This window comes from Rhea pennata, chromosome 7, assembly GCF_028389875.1.
Source record: "Rhea pennata isolate bPtePen1 chromosome 7, bPtePen1.pri, whole genome shotgun sequence".
Lineage (NCBI taxonomy): Eukaryota > Metazoa > Chordata > Aves > Rheiformes > Rheidae > Rhea > Rhea pennata.
Window position 1 is genome coordinate 18,582,287 of NC_084669.1, and position 20,363 is coordinate 18,602,649.

A 20,363-nucleotide genomic window follows, 5' to 3' on the forward strand; every position below is an offset into this window, starting at 1 on the left:
CTCGCGGCACCGCCTGCCGCGCGCAGCGCCCGCAGCGGCCCCTGGCGGCGGGGAGGGGCGGGCCCTCGTGCCGCAGCTGTAAACGTTAACATACCCCAGCGGGAAAAAGCCTACCACCGCGGTCAGCGCCATCTCATCGCCCCAGATAACGGGGGGAGGGAAGAAAGGGGGGAATTAAAAAAGGAGGCAGCTGCATAACATAAAAGCACAGCCCAGGGTCGCAGCGTTCAGACATCCAGCCGGCGACTGCAGCAGTGCCCGCACGCTGTAACGTCCAACACAACACTGCTAGCTCTGTAGGGCACTCACCACCTCACCTACGAACCCACGTTAGGTAAGGGGGGTTGTTTGTGTTTCGTTCTTCCTCTCTTCTGAGCAAACATCCTCGAAAAGAACCACACAAGACTTCTGCTATAAGTTTTATTTACACAGGAACTGTTACTAGTGGTCTTAAAGGAAGGCTTGATCCTTCTATTTACAGTTATATACAGGGATTTATACTTGAAAAGTAAGAAAACTGTACAAGTTAACACAAAAATATATGACAAATTGAATCCAATTAAAGTAGTGAATACATAAGTTAAGAAAAATTTGACATTTAAAGTTCAAATTGTAATGTTATGAGTAATATATATGTAGCTTTGAATTCAGATAGCAATGTAAGTTACACCACACTAATTTAAATCTTTACCCCAAGTTATGTAGACTCTGCTTTTAAACACCAGACAACTGAAAACCTCCTGCACTTAAAATATGCAGTTATAGTTTTGACTTGATTTCCACAAAGGGACCAGTTACAAAAACCCACATGTAAGGAATTTATTTACATTAAATATTAGCAAAAACGGACCAAGAGAGTGCAAGTGTTCCTCACCTGCAGTGCTATCCATTTCAAATTTCCAATCTCTACAATCAAAAGTTGTATGGTGCTTCTTTGAGAATAGGAAACATTGAAAATATCTGCTGTGAAATGTACTGTATGACATTATTTCTCACAGTTAAAAGCTGGTAAATAATTAAGCATCACAATACCATATGCTTTTCGGATTTCAGTATTGCACAGTAATAAAAAGATAGTTAAAAAACTTATTCCATGTCTGCATTATTCTGAAGTGTTAAAGGTGGATGCTCCTTTGCCAATACAAAGTCTGTAGATAGCTTTATCAATTTCTAGTGTTTACCAGTACATACAGGCATCTCTCTCTTACTTGAGAATAGCTTAATGAAGTAAAACTTCTGGTGGCAAAACCCATTCAGAGAATACCCACTCCATTTTTAATAAGCTGCACAACTAATACACCAAAGCAAACGCTTAACACCATTCATTTTGAAGCTGTACACACTGAGAATAGCCCTGATCTTATCACTTTAATTAAAAAAAAAAATTGTTCAAAATGGTTATGGCACAATGCTTCCACATTTCCTGAGTTAATTACATTTGCCCAGACTGAAGAATGAAGCTGTAACTTAAAAACAAGTAAATAACAATACCCCTTCCCAAATCTTATCCACCTTGCACATACATATACCAAACAACCTTATTTGGTCCTCAGTACTTTTAAATGGTTAATTTTGGAGGTAATGTTTGTACCAAAGCATTTGGTCTGGATAGCAGTTTTGGGGCCTTAAGATTTAGCATTTTCCTTACCCCCCAAAAAGTGCCTTTGTGGTATTTGTAAAAAAGTTATGCCTCAAAAATTTTTTAAAGTACCAACAGAAGTTATTACAAATGTTTATTGCATTGAGCTGATTTTTTTTTAAGTATTAAATATGTACTCCCCCCTTCTCAGTTTCATAGGTTTTAGTATGCTGTGTGAAACAGATCTTCCCACAAAAAAGCTAATACTGGCAAAAGGCTGAAGATTTCATCAGTTCATTACTTCACTGAGAGCTATATTGGCTTTCTCATTTCTTACACTTTTCTACAGTGGCTTTCCACATAAAAGTGATGGAAAAAACTCCTTTTTCATCAAGTGGTTTTCCACATTTTCAATTGACCTCTACATTATGATGATTAGCTTTTCAGTGCTGGGCTATGGTTCTTGTCCCCTTCCTTGTTGTCCTTCATTAGTGAGGCAAACACCTGGAAATGTAAATTATTTAATGAAAATAAACAGGCTAATCTAATAAAGACCAATATTAAGAGTCACAGTACCAACACAGAGACTAATTTCTGAAATGAGACACTAGACAGAAGAGTCAATTACCACTAACTCTCATCAGTTCTATTCAAAAATTCTCTTCCATCTCAGGAAATGCTCCAGTGCAGAACTGATCTCCTGAATATGGGGATATAACAGTGAGGCAGACCCATCCTAAGTACTCCTTTACTTCGCATCAGTTTGCATTAGCAATTGAGCCAAGAAAAAGCCTATCTTCTGCCAAACAAGACTATTTTGCTGTTTTCACTTCGTAGAGGTTTCACTTGCAACCACTCTAGTTCTTTGTTATTCAGATATTTTCCCATCAGAATCTAGATGTATTCAAGTATGCAGAACAGAGATGGGAAATGAATGTTGAAAGCCAAAACGTAGAACTGCATGAACAGAAATTTTGTTCAAAAGGGTACATACAACTCACTTTAGACTGCATATTTGGTCAGTTTCAGGCAGAAAGGAACTTTGGTTTAAAGCATTCATCATTCTCTTGCTTGGCATATAAATCTGTACTAGAAACTAAGGATTCCTCAGCAACTGTTTTATTACTTCCCAAATAAGTTAGTTTCAGTGCTGAATTTGTTTTCCAAAAGAAAAAAAAAAGAAAAAAAAAGAAAAAAAAAAGAGAGAGAGAGAGAGAGAGAGAGAGAGAGAGAGAGAGAAACCATCTCAATGACAAAGTCTGAGCTTCTGATGCATCCCACATCAGAGGTGAGGCCCCAAATACAGCATTAACCATCACTGTGAAGTCAGACATGCAGCAAAAAGTAATTACTGAGAGAAGTGCCCCATGTAGTGTTCTGAGATTTATAACCAAAAAACTCACCTGTGCCCATTTCTTGTTACTATTCTGCATCTGAATAGCTGCAATACAGCTAAAAAGCTTTTCTGATGTAATGTCTTCTGGAAGTTTTGTTAGAAACTGTGCTATATGAATGAAGTCCATCTGTAGGAGAATATCTTCATATAATCGAAGGATTCCTAATCCTGTCCTAAACAAAAATTCTTCCCCATCTCTACAGAAAACATCCCAGACACGACAGGCCAGATCAAGTGGTAGCGACTTGCTATAGAGCGTAAAAATCCTACAATTAAGGGGGAGGAAAAAAGGAACAGTATAATTTTAATGTATTTCAGAAACATGAAATATCACTTCCTTTAAATCTGAATTACATTAGTTGAGAGAAAGCAGATGAAAAGTTATGTCTCAAGTGTTCACTTTTTTTTCTCCTTATTTCAAAGATACACAAGTCCCCAGCTCTTCAAATCGTAACTCCTCTGAAACTTTTCATGCTACAGGAAATTTTCCATTTGAAAGCAACCTCCTTTAGGAAGCTCTAGCTAGAAAAGTTACAAGCATCTTTATGCTTAAATGAGGTACACTATACAAGGGCTTACAGTATAAAGATCAAAAATGTGATACTTGGACTATACAGCTAAAATAGCTCTATTCATCATTTGTTTTTTAAACCAAGTCCAGAAGTTTCAAATATTCCCTACAGAAGGCTGGATATGGTAGGCTACAGCCCACTGACACACTAATGAATCTGGCAACTGCATTTCCATGATATATTTCAAGTTTACATCCAAGTTTGGGAAAAGAAAATGTATCTATATATATATAGATATATAGAGATAAAAAACGCACTGCATGCATTTGGAGGGTGCTTGCATTGTGGTACACAGCATAGTTCAATACCCTGCTTTAGAACATTCAGTAACTCAAAATGTTAATCTTACTTTCAAGTTTATCCCCTCCTGAACCAAAAACTGTTTCATTTTGCCTCTACTTTATATTCCTTTCAGAGTTTCCTCTTACATTCTACAGTAGCAGATCATGTTCATTTCATCAAGTCACTTATGATCAGTTATAGAACAACTGCAGTTCTCTTTTCACATTACAAATAAATGATTATTACCTGCAACAACAACACAGACCTGCAGAAGTCCTCCATGTCTCATTTCCTATCTGAATAGACGTCTCTCCTAATCCTAGTTCATGTTTAAATCCTGCCAAAGGAACTGCAGTTACAAAATCCGTGCGGCCTGCCTTATACAAAACCTAGAAAGCTTAAGTACACATACACCCAACAAGTCTTTATGTTGTACTTCTATTGTTGAAAAAACCTGTAGCAAAAATGGGAAGTGTTTCAACAGCTGTAAGGTTAGATATACTATGTTCTCTGAACTCACCAGTCTATCAAATATATGTCTGGAGTAAGACTGTATGATTTGAAATGAAGAAACAATTTGGGAAGATTTTCTTCAAAGAATACTTCAAAGGCTGCAAAGTATTTCAGCATCTGTAGAGACAGTAATGCAACTCATAAGCAGTCTTAAAAAGAATGAGCTATAAAGCAACACAGAAACAACCAGAACAGAGGATCTCAACACAGTATAATGTGACTTCTTAGATTAAGTGTCACACTTAAGTGTTTCTAGAGAAAAGTCAAAGTAGGATATGTTAAAGGGACTAGAATCTAATCTATAGATTAGGTGCTTTCAATCTTGTAACCACAGGTTAAAGTTTTCCATTATTCAAAGGAACGAAAGGAAGTCACTAATAATCACTTGATTGCTTCAAGTCAAAAGACTGAGTTTCAAAACCAGAAAACTATGTGCATACCATGCTGTGATCCACACGGAAAAAGGCCAGCTGGCATGGCTTGTTTAGAAGGTTAGCAAAGGCAATGAAAGCATCTGCCTCTTCCAGATTGAGAATGAGCACAGCAGCAATGAAGGACATCCCTTGTACCTTCAGTAGGGGAAAAGCATCAGGCAAACACAGGTAAGTAGGTTCAGTACATTGTACATCATTGAAGCGCAAATATTTACAGTCAGTAATATATCAAATACCATTATCTAACATTTCCATATGACACAGAACAACATGGATATCTTCTGTGCATGCAATCAATTAGATTTCAACAAGAAAGCGAGTGTTTCTTCAGATACAAGTTTTAGATGTTTGATGAAAATTCTGGGAGGTCTTATAATCACAAGTCCTTGCAGACTTGGAATGCAAGAAAGTTATAACCACATAGGCCGAACGCAAAGCTCACAGGAGACAAAACTTGGCCTGAAGTTTATTGTTAAGCTATGGGAAAAGCAGACACGGAGAAAGAGAGTCACATATGGGACAGTTTAGACCCAGACAAGTATGTTGGAATTGAGACAAAATTCTTTCACAACAGTCAATACAAATCTTCCCAGTCACCAAACACTATTTTTTTCACATGCATAAAACTAGTTTTTAAGTAGTTAGCTACAGTGCAAGTATTACTTTTTTCCACATTCACATTCTCTCAGCAACTTTAGTCTCCAACGAAAGTAAATATTACTCTTGTTAACTAATGATCTGAATACTTGTTATTCTAAAACAACATTCTACTAATTTAATCTGCAATTACGATTACTTTGCTCTTTCTGGGCATCTATGATGCCAGCTCCTAATTTAATAAAATGCACAGATTATTTTAACTAATTAGAATGAAAGCATTAATGTGTATCAAAAAAAATTCATCAGCTTCCCTTTTTTGTGGGACGGAGGGGTGTGGAAATAAAACTGCATTATGTTCACTACCAAGATAACATCAAGAAAAGTGTATAATCAGAAATATACAGGCTAGCTGAAATGGTTTCATCATCTACTTTTACTGAAAAAAAGAGACGGGCCTATCCATGAAAAAATACTTACTGCCTTTTAAACCTCCACCATGGGAACAAGCAGCCTCAAAACCTCAGTTTGTAATCTCACTGAAAGGGTATAGAAAGGTCTCCAAAAATGAGATCACAGATGACGGAATTCCGAGGTGAAAAAAACACCTTAAATGAAAAGCCAACTAGATACTGATGCAGAGTCCTAAGCATGTTTGACTTGGAGCAAAAACGTACCCTGTGGTATTTAATGCTTTGTCTGATGGATCCATCTTTTAAAACTCTTCAAGTGCTTTAGCTTAGAAGTGATTAATAAGTTTTTAAAAGGTATTCCTAGCTTCACAAGAAACAAAAAGAAAAGTCACCATCTGGTTGTTATTTAACTGCTTCTGTCAGCTGACACCATTAAAAGATATGTTAGATTTTTACATATTAAGGTTTTTGCTGCAAGTAATCTTATCTCCACAGAACTCACCTGAGCTGATCAACCTTTGATACTGAAACACCAATATAGAGTGTCTGGATTCTAAGATGTGAAGCAAGTGAAGTAGAGTGTCACTGTGGAAATAGCAGCAGTGGGAGCAACACTAGGCTAGAACAGGGGCAAGAGCTTACTGGAAGCCTGCTGGCAGTTTCTTCTGTAGTTACTCTGTGTCTACCAGGACTAGAATGTCTTGTGAATACATAAATTCAAAAAATTTCCAGAGCAAGCCAGACAGTACACTCAGTATTAAAATTCAGCAAGTTTTCAGCTATTTAATTTAAGTACTATCATCATTGTAACTACTATACAATGAGTAAGTGCTAAAGTTTAACTTTTTTTGAAGTGCTAGCAGCATAAAGTTTAGAGAACCTAGTTCTGTAGTATACTCTGATATATGGTGTTTAAGCATCTGTGATACACTACAGATATTTTTACTGCAAATACTTACATATCCCACATCCGGTCTGTAACATGTATATGCTCCTAAAACACTATGCAGGAGATCATGATAGGGACCACCCTAATGCAAGGGGAGGGAAGAGGGGGGAGGGAAAAAACTTTTCAGAGTTGTTGCATAAATTGAAGTAGGTAACAAACCAGTTAAATATGCGGAAGTGACAGTGAATTATTGCTCTGTTCACATTCTGAAAGATACCTCTTTTACTATAAGCATCACCTTTCATGCTTTTATGATGTTAAAGTAACAGAACAGTAATTCAATATGAAATAATTCCCTGGCAATCAGCATAAAATGGAAATTGAGGATATCGGGTGCAGATATAGGGTTGTTTTTTCCCTTTAAGAGACACTGAATGTTTTAACTTTTAACAACAGAAGTTACTGTATTACAGTAATGCGAGTTATTTTATATATGCATGTGCACATAATATATGTAAGTTTTTAAACTAAAATGCGTACTAAAACACATTAAGATTTCTAGTAAAAATATTCTCACTATTAAATGTTAGTAACTTCATAAACATTAATAGGATCTGCATGCATTTTTTTCCTGGAAAAAAAGCCTCATAATACCTCATATTTATAACTGTCCAAACAGCAAGACAACTTTATCATAGTAAGTGTCCTACCTTATTGTCAAAACCAGAACGGAAGGCTATTTGCTGTTTTATGTATGACTAATATTAGTCATTTAGTTTAAACAAACAGCTTCTAAAAAGCATTTGGCCAGCCACATTTGCCTGTTTAACTATTCAAAAGTTTCAAATTGTCCTAAGTCAAGTTACAGAAATCTCACCTTCTGAAAAATATACAGGGATGGAAATGTGCGTGATATGTCCAACTTAATTAGTTCCAGGCTCGCCTCACGATCAGCAACAGATGCACCTGCATCTGCAAGCAAAAAATATCACTGAATTCCACAGACTTCAGAGTAAGTCTGCCACAGGCACATAGAAACTCTAAGGAAAAAGGTTAATAGTTCTTGTTCTTCAAGTGTATTTCTATATAGCTGTAGTTTAAGAGCTACATTAAATACTCTTCGCTGATACCAGGTTTATACTACCCACTCTAGAAAGTGAGGGAAACTATCAGTAATTACTGCCTCTGTCCACTCCTCATCTTCAAGTCATACACCTTTATGTCACTCAGATTTAAAACAAGTTACCTTTTATTTCTGCGTAACACCCTATCCAGGCCCATACTGCCACTGTATTCAGTAGCACTTCAACTTTGCCCAGCCCTCAGAACTGCTTTCTCTCCTCAGTTACTGTGTAAGAACAGTTACTCCACTTAAGAACAGAGTGAGGTTATTGCTCTTGCTCTAAACATGATCCTGCAAGATCTCACCTTACTCATGTTTTTCATTCCAAAACTGGTTAATTTGATGGCTCACTTTAATCAACAGCATTAAAATATATTCTATATCTTGGGGGGGGGGAGAGGGATGGACACACGAAGATAGATGATTAGTCCTTATTTCAAGAAAGCCAACACTCTTCCACCTGCAAAGTCAGCCAGGTACATGCCATGCTTGTCTCATGTTCCACCATGTTCCAGTTTTACTGAACGTACCTAAAAACGTGCGGCGCTTCACCTAAATTTTTGAATTTGCCAAGTAGTGTAACTTCTGCAAGTTATACCTATGAGCTCTCATTAGCTCTCACTTGGCTCAAATGAGTTCCTTGCATCCTTAGGACTGGCACTCTTCAAATCAAAGGCAGGCAGGCAGCATTCACTCAAGAAGGTCCAAAAGGATTTCAGCTGGCACTCAAGTCATCTATATTCTGTCTTCTATATAGGGACATAGTGCAAATAGTAGCGATAGTGAGGAGAAAATACACGTGGCTTTTTGTTAAAAGCACTCTGAGTGTTTAAACTAGAGGAGGCGAGAGCCATCTGGGAACTGGAAGCTTGCAGAATTTGATGAATAGGCTTAAAAGGACCAGCTTTGCTGAAACCTGGAAAGCAGCATTTTTTTTTCTAGCCCTCCTAAAGCTTGAAGATAGTCACAGAAGGAGTCAAGAGGAGCTGGGACTACCACAGGCCATACTAGGAAAATTTGCTGGAGAAAAAGAAGAAGTCAAATTACAGAGAAAGGATGTACACCATTTACAAGAAGTTCAAGAACTGCTGCTTAATCTCCCTCTTTTCTTTCAAAGAGCCAGGTATTATCAGAATCAGGTTCATTTTGGTAACATCCACTTAATCACTATGAGGGCCAAGGAAGATGGAAAGTTACAATACAAAGCACAAGAAACTGGATTTATGCAAGAAGTTTAGTTCAGTGAACTAAAGCACTTGCTGCAGGTCTTCTGAGCAGATCTAGCACATAACATCTTTTGACCAACCAAATTCTTCACTCCAAGGCACAAAAAAACCCCTCTCTCTGCTTAATCTTCATCTACCAAAGGAAAGTGTTAAGGATACTCAGACAGAAAAATAAAGTCAGAGCTGCTCAAACATGTTAAAGAAGGCAGAAGCAATTGTTTTTTTCAGACTTTGCTAGCAAAGATTCCTAATAAAAACAATAGGTTGACTTGCTCTTTATCTAGACCCATTGGTTTGAGCTTTCCCTTAAAACTGTTTTGATTGTGTCAGATGTTTTAGAAAATACAGTGTTTCCTTCCTTTCGTTCCCATCCAGAACTACCACCACCTTTCTGAAATAAGGAAACTACCTAAGCCTTCCCCCACTCTGTCTCCCTCTCTCCCCCAAAAACACAGAAAAAACAACCCCCTCTCCACTACACATACAAGCCAAGGGACATTCCAAATGTATTTTCCAAGGCTAAGCATACAGTCATATACATGCACAAGTTTTTACAGTTTGTCTCAGATGAATTTCAGATGAGTTACAGATGCAGTCTAAGGAAGGCCTGAATAATTTACTGTCAAAACAGACTGTAAATCAAGACTGGCTATGAGGAAAGGCAAACAAAAGTATTTCTTGCATTACAATGACATTTTCTTTCCTGAAAGACTAACTCAGAAAATAGTTATTTCATGGCAGCTGGCACTGACAGTGTCACATAAGACAGTACCATTAAAAAAAAAAAAAAAAAAAAAAAAGACACAAAAAAGCGTTAACAGCACAAGAAGTTAGTAATGGTGACAAGGATATATCCGCTATTAAAAGCACATTACTGATGCTATTTTTAACTGAAAGAACATCCACAGGCCAGTGATAAAACTCCATCACATGAGTACTTCCAGATTAGGCACAGACGTAAGAAATGTGGTAACATCTTCATTTAATGAATTTGGGAGGAAAGGCAGTCTGGATTCGGTATGTTACATGCTCTTTACCTTTCAGTTCCACAACCAAAATCAGAAATAACTTTTTTCCTTTCCCAAAATTGTAGGGGGGATATTTCTGCAGAAAGTGATCTAGATGTCAACACACAAATCATCTAAGCAGAGCTAAGCAACTGCACATACTAAAATTTATTTTTTTCTCTTTGTTCTTTTCTTCATTCCTAACCTAGTTAGTTTTGCAGCTCATTACAACCAATTTTCTTAATTTCTCTGCATTGTATCTAAAATTTTCAAGATAGTGTAGTGCTGGAATTTCAGCATTTCAGAAGAAAATAAAACAGTCATTTGAAAGTGAATTAGCACATGCAATATTTTAATGCATCTTTATTGAAATAGCAAGTACTGCTGGGCTCTTCACTCACCAACTGGTTATGAGGGGGAGGGGGAGAGAGAAGGAGAAGCAAATATTTAAGGAGAAGATCACTCGGTAACTTTGAATAAGTGTTCCTATCACTACATTACAGCGGAACTTGAGAGATTTTGTGGAGTTGTAAAAATAAACAAATAAAAATACAGTAATAAAAAAACATCTAGGATTCAAAAGACCTTACCTTCTATGTCATTCTCTGAACTTGTCTCACTGAAGCTTTTCCACCGTTCCTTAGCTCTAGATAAGAAGATTTCATAGAGTTCTGGGGGGGGGGAGGGGTGGCAGTGGGAAGAGAGAGAGAGAGAGAGAGAAGTAACAGAAGTGCCCTTCCAGAATAAAAACACATAAGGTATGTTTGGCTTTGCTGTTGCTACTTGGTTTCCTCTTACATTTGGACAGAAATCTGTAAGTACTGGAGTACCACTGTACAGTTTTATATGTTGCACTATATTGTGCTTTCTTCTGGGATGAAAATTCAAGTCTCAAGAGGAAAATAAAAAATTAAATCTTGACAATCATGTCTTAAATCATTTGTATTTGTATTCTTTTCTGAATGGGTTAGAAGAAGCACTTCTAGCTCACCAGAATCATTAGTTAAGAAATATTAAAGCAACCTCTGCCCTTCCCCCAAATCATAGTTAAAAATTCTCAATTTTAAACAAAGGTTTTCTTGGGAACTACATGTTTAAGAACTCTTAAGACAACTAAAATATTTTTATAAGCAGATATTGCACCCTATTTCCATAGCTTTAAAAGCTATGTCTGTTTCATTGTTCAAAACCCACCTCCCTGACTCTCCCCGGCTCAAAACACAAAAATAAGACAAAAAACAAAAAGAGAAAAAAGAAAAAAAGAAAGAAAAGCACATGCTCCTGCTTTCCAGGTTGTGAAACAGAATTATTTTAAAAGCAAATATGCCCTAATTTAGGTTTTTATTTGAAGATGACCAACTTAATCTTGCATAAAAATATTATCTGTGAAGGCATACCAGGAGTGATATTCAATTCGTTTCCCACAGCTAGACTCCAAACCTTCCCACGTACACTTGGAGGTAATCCCTGCCACCACAGATCTCGAACTCTTCGGGTAGCACGCCTAAGACAGTGAAGCAGAAAAAAAAAACCAAATTGTGTTTTCTGAATTCATTGAGTAACTTACAAGAAAAATAATACACTATTTTCCAAATCAAAATTCATAGATCTCTGCTTATGCTAAAACCCCACGGAGGAGGGGGATGTGTTACCAACCCACAAACAGAAAAAAAAAAAACACACACACACAGGAAATTGAGAAAGCAGATTTCATGTTACTCTGTAATGACATCATATTATATCATGGCAACGGACTTTGATGGAACAGGAAGAAAAAGGAAAATATGGTATGTGGTTCTTCTGTTTTCAGAGGAGAAACAATACAAGCCATATGTACCTCATTTATACAACAGAACTTTACTTACATGCCTTCCCAGTTAGGTAGTATTTCATTGACCCAAACCACCATAGCACTAGCGATATTCTCTTCTTGCTTGAAACGCTCTCTCATTATTTTCTTCCTTTTATGTGCTTCTTTAATTTCTGTTAAATAGAATATATTAAAAATTCTGTTAGTGTATTTAACATTTGAATTATTTATCTAATAATTTAGACGACACCTGAAGGATCAAGGTTAAATTACATTTCTGTGAGCTATCCACTACTGGCTGTTTCTATTGATTGCAAGTAATATCAAATCAATTCTCAGAAAAACAGAGAAGTTTTTTTCTTTTGTTTGTTTGTTTGTTTAAGTGGTTATTACACGTCCTACTCTGAAAAGTGATTAGGGGTAGGAGGAAGGAGAGAGAAAGAACAGTATCAAATTCCATATCCATTGTAGCTAAGCTATTTCTATGTCAGATATGCTCAGTTTGTATTTTGCTTCAACTGCCAAATATGTAGTTAGTCTTCAGTGGGTAAATCTATTTGATGAGAAAGTTCTGAGTTAGCCTACACTTCAAAAACACAAAATAATCCTAACAGAACACATCTACTGTGTACCATTCTACATAATGTCAGAGTACTGTTCTTAAATAGATTATCTAAATTAATTCCTCCTTATAAGAGACATATGCACCTTCAAATAAAAGCATTCAAGTAACATGTTCCACTGTTTTTCAGAAAATTCTGGAGCTTTAAATGCTAGAATAAGATCAACTCTTCTAGCTACCAATAGATCAATTTCTCAGAAACTATACATTACAGTCAGCTTTTCCTCAGAAATACACTGAGTAATAACATCTGAAGGATGTTACTAAAGAACACAAAAATGCAGGTGAAGCTCTCCTGCAACTTTTTCTACATGCCATCAAATTATCAGTCTCAAAAAAGTGCTTGGTTTATTTTAAATAAACTCCAGAGAAACCTATTTAAAGATCATTCTTTGAAGTTTAGAAACTATTTTAAGTTAATTAAATAGAAAACAGCTTGGACCAGGAAAAAATCTGACTAGAACACTACTAGCACTTTCTTCCGCAGTATACAGAAGGACTAGTAAGTATACTGTCAGCATTGTTGTTCTTCTAGTGAATTTCATGCCTACCCAAAATATACTTACTTCCACATTTAGATTAGCAATAACTACAGATTGCACTTTTAAACAGAAACTATTTTATATCCATTTCTGAATTATTCAAAGACTACTGGAACTTTCATCTAAAAGGATTACTTATCTGCATATTTCATTTCAGGAAGAGGACTGAAAAATATAAAACAAAGAAACTAATATTCCTGAACAAGAGAAAAGCAAGAGTTATTTTGCCTTCTGCTAAAATGAACCATTTCTAAATCCCTCCTATTAAAATGGCTAGTAGCAAAAACGGACCTTCTATCTTAACATCCATCATCATCATCAAGAACTGCTGTGAAATGGCAAGATGTGCTCTTTTCAAAGCAGCTCTACATTAGCTCCGTTACACATACCAACACAGTAAACTTGCATCCTCAGTAAACAGACCTGGCTAGCTAGCTGCAGGAAGTCTTTCTGGAAGCTCTGTGCATAGCAGTTTATTTAATGAGTACTAGGGCACACATACACAGAACCGTATAAGATTACCCAAATCCATACAGAGGCTCGATCGCTTCTGAAGCTTTTATCTGAGTAACAACAGCGCAAGTAAAACGTGCAGCATAGATTCTTAAAATAGCTTATTCCCTGAATACTAGACATGAAGCGGACCCCTGCAGAAGTCCTTATAACAGTCATTGGTTATTTTCAACAAACTATTCATAAATTGACATAGTACATAATGCTACAGCTATGTTTAATTAAAAAGGAAAACCCACAAAACTAGTGAGAATAAGAAAGTTCACTTAGGTACAGATGGTCAGAAAAAACAAGTTTTCAACTGACTTCATGTTGAAATTGATCACAATTTCCTGGAAAAAAAAGAATCTTTTAGCAGCAGCTGCAGCAAGGCCACTAAAAAAAAAAAAAAAAAAAAAAAAAAAAAAAAAAGGAAAAAAAGAAAAGTCCAAGCATCTCAAACAGCATCAGCATCTCCAGCTGATCACATTACAATTTTAAAATCCGTTTTTAAATTACAGGAAAAGAATTTACACTGAGTTCTGAATCTATTTATGTTATGGAGCAAGGAAACAATCCGAGGACAGAATTCTGGTTTTAAATTGTGAGCATTCATGTACTAGAGAGATAAACATCAAACAAGGTTGTCTTTAGCATAAAGAGTAATCTATAAGCTGTAAGTTACTACTTTAACTGTTGAAAAGAAAAAAAAGAAAGGGACAGATTGATGGATTGATTTTTGGTAGTAAACATACCTCGTTTTTTTGCCTCTGCCACCATTTCATCATATTCTTGTCGGTGACGTAAAGCCTCCTCCACAGATTTGGCAGGAAGATTTCTGAAAACAAGTTGTTCCTGAATTCAATACACAAATGAAATTCTGAACCATTTCAAAACAGGTTTTAACTTAGTTTCTCTCTAAGGTCAGCTCTGGAGATATCATACTACTGGTGTTCCAGTAACAGTAGCGGAAGAGTGCTATTTTTTCCAGAACGAGCAGATATTTACTGTTTCAGTTTATTTGTTCTCCTATGGCCTCCCTCTAAAGCAGGGCAGAAGAAACTAGCACCCTATCCAAAAAATCACACTGTGGCACATCAAAGATCTCCCAAAATTCTAGCTCTTTTTCTTTTCAACTTGCATGTAGAAAAATAAATCACTGGCAAAAAAGTTTGTTCATGCTCATCTCAGTCACCATTCTCTGAAATTATTCGATTCATTGAACAACTGTAATGACATGTGTCATTACATAGAACTTTGCATATTAAGAAACACCACAAAGCAAACAAACAACCCCCACAAAAATACACATCTATAACCTTTAGTATGATAATTCAGAGTTTCTGTCGAGACTCAGTATATTATGAGGGTCATTTTTGTGGGCAACAAGTAGCTTCCAGTCCTATAAAGACTGTCTATACCTATAAAGAGTATGCATTGAAGCAAAGACAGCAATGAAGACCTCTGCTAGTGAAGTTGATTGAACTACAAAACTAACTATACTAAATCAGCCTTGAGAGAGTGAAGGGAAGAAATTTATTAAATAAAACCAAACTCTTCAAGGACAGTCTCAGGAAAAACCCTTCATGAATTAAGAATTTCTATCAAAATTATTCTGATATACTACAGAAAGTGAGTTCACATAAAGTAAGAAAACAAACACTAACATTTCATATAGTTTATTTCTTCTAATACAGTGTCATCACATTTATGCCTATCCATACTTAAATCATTAAACATAGAGCATAGGTATGCTTCATTTTTCCACATGAAATTTATGATTGTCTATTTTCAATAAGTAGTAAAGGTTTTCATTCATTATTGGTGTTCCCTTTAAACTGTCAGAAGAGAAGATGGTTTTATTCAAGGGAGGCTAGACCTAATTTGTATCTGGAGGTGAAGTTAAGGAAGATTGTTGTGGAACTACCAGTTTGCCAGTTTCACATTCATTTGTTTTTTGATGCTACAGTGATAACCTAAGTGCCAAATACACCCTTCTTTTTATCCCAGTGGACTCATTCCAAAACAAAACAGAACACAACACGGGGGTCTCAATCTCTTACCCAAACTCTAGCCTACTTGGATTCAAAATAAGAGTTTGTCACTTTAATATGCAAGATAAACAAAGATTCCCACTTCCTTTTATGCAAGTAGAAAAAAATGATTTTCTTAGTAATTCTGTTAGTGAAAGATCAGAATTTATTTTCTAGGATTTTAAGATATAGCAGCATATTATACAATCAAGATGGTACTCAAATTTGAAACAAATGCAAGTGCCACATTATTAAAAGCATATTCAGATATATTTGATTTCTCAAACAGGGAGAAATTTGAAAGAAGAGAAAAAAAATACCAGTAAGGCAGTTAACAACAGATCTTACTGTCCACCACAGTAAGAGAAAGAATGCAGTCTTACAGCAGTCTGTACCTCCATTCATACCCGTTTTAACACCAAATAAACTAGAGAGAATCTCTAAGGAAACATTCTAGTGCTATATATTCTGTTTTCCATGTTCTAATTGAAATTCATTAGAGCAAATGCTTAACAGTGCTATCACAGGCTTTCTCAAGGTGCCATCCAAAAGCCTTGCTTTATTTGCTTTCCACATAAGCATGTGTTCCTAGTCTGGAGATTCTCCTCTTTCCTTCAGATTGCTGAAGGCAGTATAGCTGAAAATATAGACCAAAAATTACAGAATTGCAGAACAGTTGTGGTTGAAAGGAACCTCTGGAGATTGTCTAGTCCTAACCCACTGCTCAACTAGGGTCAACTACAGCAGGTTACTCAAGCCCTTGTACAGTCAGGTTTTGAGTATCTTCACGGACAGAGACTCCACAACCTTTCCAGTCAACCTGCTCTAAAATTCAGTCACCCTCACAACGTAAAAATACGTATTTTATTATATTTATTATTTTTATATATATATATTCTTATGTTTAAATGGAATTTCCTTTGCTTCAATTTGTGTCCATTGCCTCTTGTCCTGTCACTGAGCACTACAAGAGCCTGTCTTCTTTACATCCTCCCATCAAATATTTATACACATTGATAAAATTCTTCTTGAGCCTTCTCTTTTCCAGGCTAAACAGTCTCAACTCTCGGCTTCTCCTTGTATGAGATCTGCCAGTCCCTTAATCATCTTTTGGGCGTTTTGCTGGACTCTGTCCAGTAAGTCAATGTCTGTCTTGCACTAGAGAAGCCAGAATTTGACACAGCAATCCAGATGCCACTTGTCAGTATGCTTATTACCTATTTTTCGTTACTGTTCGTATTTGTACTCAGCAGTGTTGCATCTACAGTTGCTGCTTTTTTCTTGTCTTCAACAGAAGTTTTAAGGAGGCAAGATGACTTAATTGGGATGGGGGAAGAAACACTTTCAGTGAACTCATTATCATCTTGGTACCAAGAGATCATTTAACTGTAGATGTCAGATACCTTCCAATCACAAATGCTGATTACTCATTCTGTATTTCTGGTGTTTTAAAAGCAATTCCTCCCACTCCCTACTGTTACTTACCTACTACTTGAAAAGACTCTTCTAGTAGAGCACTCTCCAAGTTTGCTGACAGGACAACTGTTAGCATTAAGTCTTCCCTACTGGTCTAGGAAATTAAAGTCCTCAAATTTGGAAAAAGGAGAGGGGAGTGCACACTCAGATGGCAGGGAAAGCACAAGGAAGAAATCCATAAAAGTCTTCAGAGACTTTTCCTGATTAAGGGTGCCTATGACATTGTCATAGGATGGGCCTCATTAAAGAAAGAATTTTATTATATAGACTAAATAGTTGTACATCTGTCTGGAAGTACTTGTTAGACTATCATTTGGGATAGAATAATCAAATGATACTTTTGTGCAAGAAACTTGAAAATTAACTTATCATAAGCATAATCTAACAAATAATTCAGTCATCACCTACTCCACAGTAGAATTATACTTACGCTGGTCGATCCTCCAGAATCAGAGCAGTAGTTGAAAGTGGTTCAAACTCAATGTTTTTACGTCTTGTTGATGGGGGTGGAGGTTTATACATTCTTCCTGTCCGCGCTTCATATTCCTAAACAAGATTATTGACAAAAATTTTAAATTTAAACTTTCAGCTTCCCTTCTAATTAGCAAACATTATGTATTTAAAAACGATTTTGTTAGCATTAAAGAATTCATTTAAGACATCATGGAGCTAACATTTCAAGTTGAACTTATTTATAGCAACAGAATACAGCTTTTCAGGACTACTAAGTGAAGATGAATGAGAAAGTAGCTTCCTGTATCAGCTTAATCTTTTATCCATTCCAGTTCAATATTAATACTGAGCACTCACTGATCAGTTACTAATTAATATTGGAAATATACTTATGCAGATTTCCTAAATGTGAGCAATTATATTTCAGTAATTACCAGCAAAGTTAAGGGGCGAGGGAAAGGGAGGACACAAATACACACACACACCCCCTCATCCTTTTCTCATGTGTTCGTGTTTCTGATGCCTTCAGCAAGACCGTCAAACCTTTATCATCTAGAATACTTACACTGTACTCAGCGACAGGTAATAATAAATGTATACATATACTATCTGTTTTGCTTCATTGTTTCTTGCGTGCGGTCTGTTTGGAAAGGAACACTCAAGAGCCCTTAATAGAGAGATGATACTGAAAAATACTATTCCTTTTTCCACTGAGCAACTCAATAAAACAGAAATACAAGAACGTCTTTAGGAAAAAGGCTGGACAGAGTCAGATGAAAACTTCAGATCTTAAGTGTTCTCTTTTATTTGGCTCCTCTCTACCGCCAAGTTGCTGGAAAACCCATTCTTGCAGTTTAGCAAGTTTAAAAAGATTATCTGTGAGAAGATATTCAACTTATTCCCAGTCCAAGTTCACTTGTGGGCTAATGTTCTGCTTATGCATGAAGACTAAATACTAGTTTTTCTGCAATTCTTTTACATGCTGGATTTCAAACACAGCATCTTAAGAGCTAAAAAAAAAATCTTTAAGAGAGCAAATACTTTAATAACATACTTTCAATATTCTAACAACTCTGTTCTTTTTCTTAAGCACAAACGGGCGCTAACTTGTAGTTTTTAATTTTAATTAAGGACAGCGTATTCTTGTACATCTGCTGCTTTATTAATTGTGAGACAGAATTCCATCTCATACTAACCAAAATATCTCATGTTGGTTAAAACCAAGATGACCAATTACTAACTAATTAGGTCGTTGTATCTTCCCGGACAAATCTAACAGTCTTCTCTGCTCCCAAATGAATATCAATTTAATAAACTACAGTTTCTCATATACATTAGTTCTCCCACGAAAAAACAGAGGGTGTTAAACATTTAGGGCTATTTGATAGCATTATGGAAACATAACTGACAATTTTGAAGTTATTATATACCTTAATAAAGCTGAGTACACAAGCTGAAATCTTTAAGGTTAAATGGCTTAGCAACTCTTACAAAGGTATCAGCACAGCCTCAGATTTCCAGAGCAGGGATAAAGCCTTTCCAAACACTAATGTGCCTTAAAGTTTTCTGCTCAACAGAAAACCTCTTTGCAGTACCACTTTTAATAATCTCATATAAAATTCTATTCTCCCACATTGTGCATAATCCATGAAGTAATCAAAAAAAAGTAAGCTTGATTAAGTCGCATTCATTTCATCTTAAGAGACAGATATCACAAAACCACAGAGACTGGAAGGCATCTCTGGAGGCTGTCCAGTCCTAATCCTCTACTCAAGTAGAGTCAGGTTGCTCAGGACCTTGCATTCATTCCTTGAATGACATTGCCAGGTCATTCTCAGAAAAATCTCCGTCTTTTGAAGTTTTTTGAAGTATTTTTTTTTCTTTCAAGGAGAGAGAGGCACAAATCCATAGCAACCAGCCTACCTAGACTAAAAGAGAAGTGTTGTTGCTTTCCTATCTGCAGGAAAAGCCCAAACATGCACCTTGTAAAGAAAATAGCTAAGAGCAGTGGCAGCATGTGCTATCAACATTTACACATACAGTCATACAGGAAACCTAATTCTTCATAAATACAATGACTTGAGAGTTACTAGTCAACTGTTTTACATACAACTTTCTAAATATTTCTAAGTCTCTGGCCAAGAACAGTAGGCAATACGAATCTCATAGCACATACTCCTCTCCTGAATGATAATTTGTCCAACTTTCTTCTGACTAAATGTGTTAAATGATACTGGGTGAGTATTGTTTTCAAACGAGGCTCTCAAACAGCTGGCCATACAGAATTGAGTTTTGTTGTGATTTAAAGCAACATAAAAATCAGAAAACCCTAAATACATTATATGAATGAATATACACATTTAAAAGCCTAAAGTTATTTCATCATACCTAAAACCTTAGAGATGTATGCATCTCCTCCACACTTCATTCTTTCATCTACCCTAGTGTAATCTCAACTAGGAAACTGTCCTGCAATAATTTCAAGGTCAGCATCTGGTCTCCAGTACTGAAAACAGGCCCACAATATCAGAGCCCAGTAGCAAAGCCATCTCTCAGACACCTGGTAGAAATTGAGTGACTATACTTTTTCAGCACTTTGCAACAGAAGTCACAAATCAACCTCATTCCGTGGTCAGCGTTGAGAAAGCACAGATGGTACCCAACCTCTTCAACATGCCTATTATCTGATTTGCATGCAAGTTAAATAAAAAGCACTGAAAAGCAGATATAGAACTGAAGCCCCTCTCACTTTTTTACTACAAACAACACATCTGAATGGTGCAAATGCCTCTGACCATCAGGCATGCTAAGAACTAACATACTGCTTGCAAAGCAATAAGGAAAAGAAGCTCTTCACAGGGATTTCTGTGAAAGGCTGAACTCATTAATGAACTGTGAATGAAC

General features: G+C 36.3%; 1 protein-coding gene across 1 annotated transcript in view; it reads right to left on the reverse strand.

Annotated features, from left to right (window-relative positions):
• Positions 1-406: 406 nt before the first annotated feature.
• TBC1D12 (TBC1 domain family member 12) overlaps positions 407-20,363 on the reverse strand; it is a 46,773-nt gene continuing 26,816 nt past the window's right edge. Inside the window, exons 4-14 of the mRNA XM_062580555.1 lie at positions 17,437-17,552; positions 14,253-14,335; positions 11,897-12,014; positions 11,429-11,535; positions 10,622-10,702; positions 7,553-7,647; positions 6,746-6,817; positions 4,783-4,911; positions 4,350-4,459; positions 2,983-3,241; positions 407-2,083 (exon numbers count right to left, since the gene is read on the reverse strand). Of these exons, the coding sequence (XP_062436539.1) occupies positions 2,015-2,083; positions 2,983-3,241; positions 4,350-4,459; positions 4,783-4,911; positions 6,746-6,817; positions 7,553-7,647; positions 10,622-10,702; positions 11,429-11,535; positions 11,897-12,014; positions 14,253-14,335; positions 17,437-17,552 (1,239 nt within the window). The 3' untranslated portion in view covers positions 407-2,014. The remainder of the gene's footprint in view (positions 2,084-2,982; positions 3,242-4,349; positions 4,460-4,782; positions 4,912-6,745; positions 6,818-7,552; positions 7,648-10,621; positions 10,703-11,428; positions 11,536-11,896; positions 12,015-14,252; positions 14,336-17,436; positions 17,553-20,363) is intronic.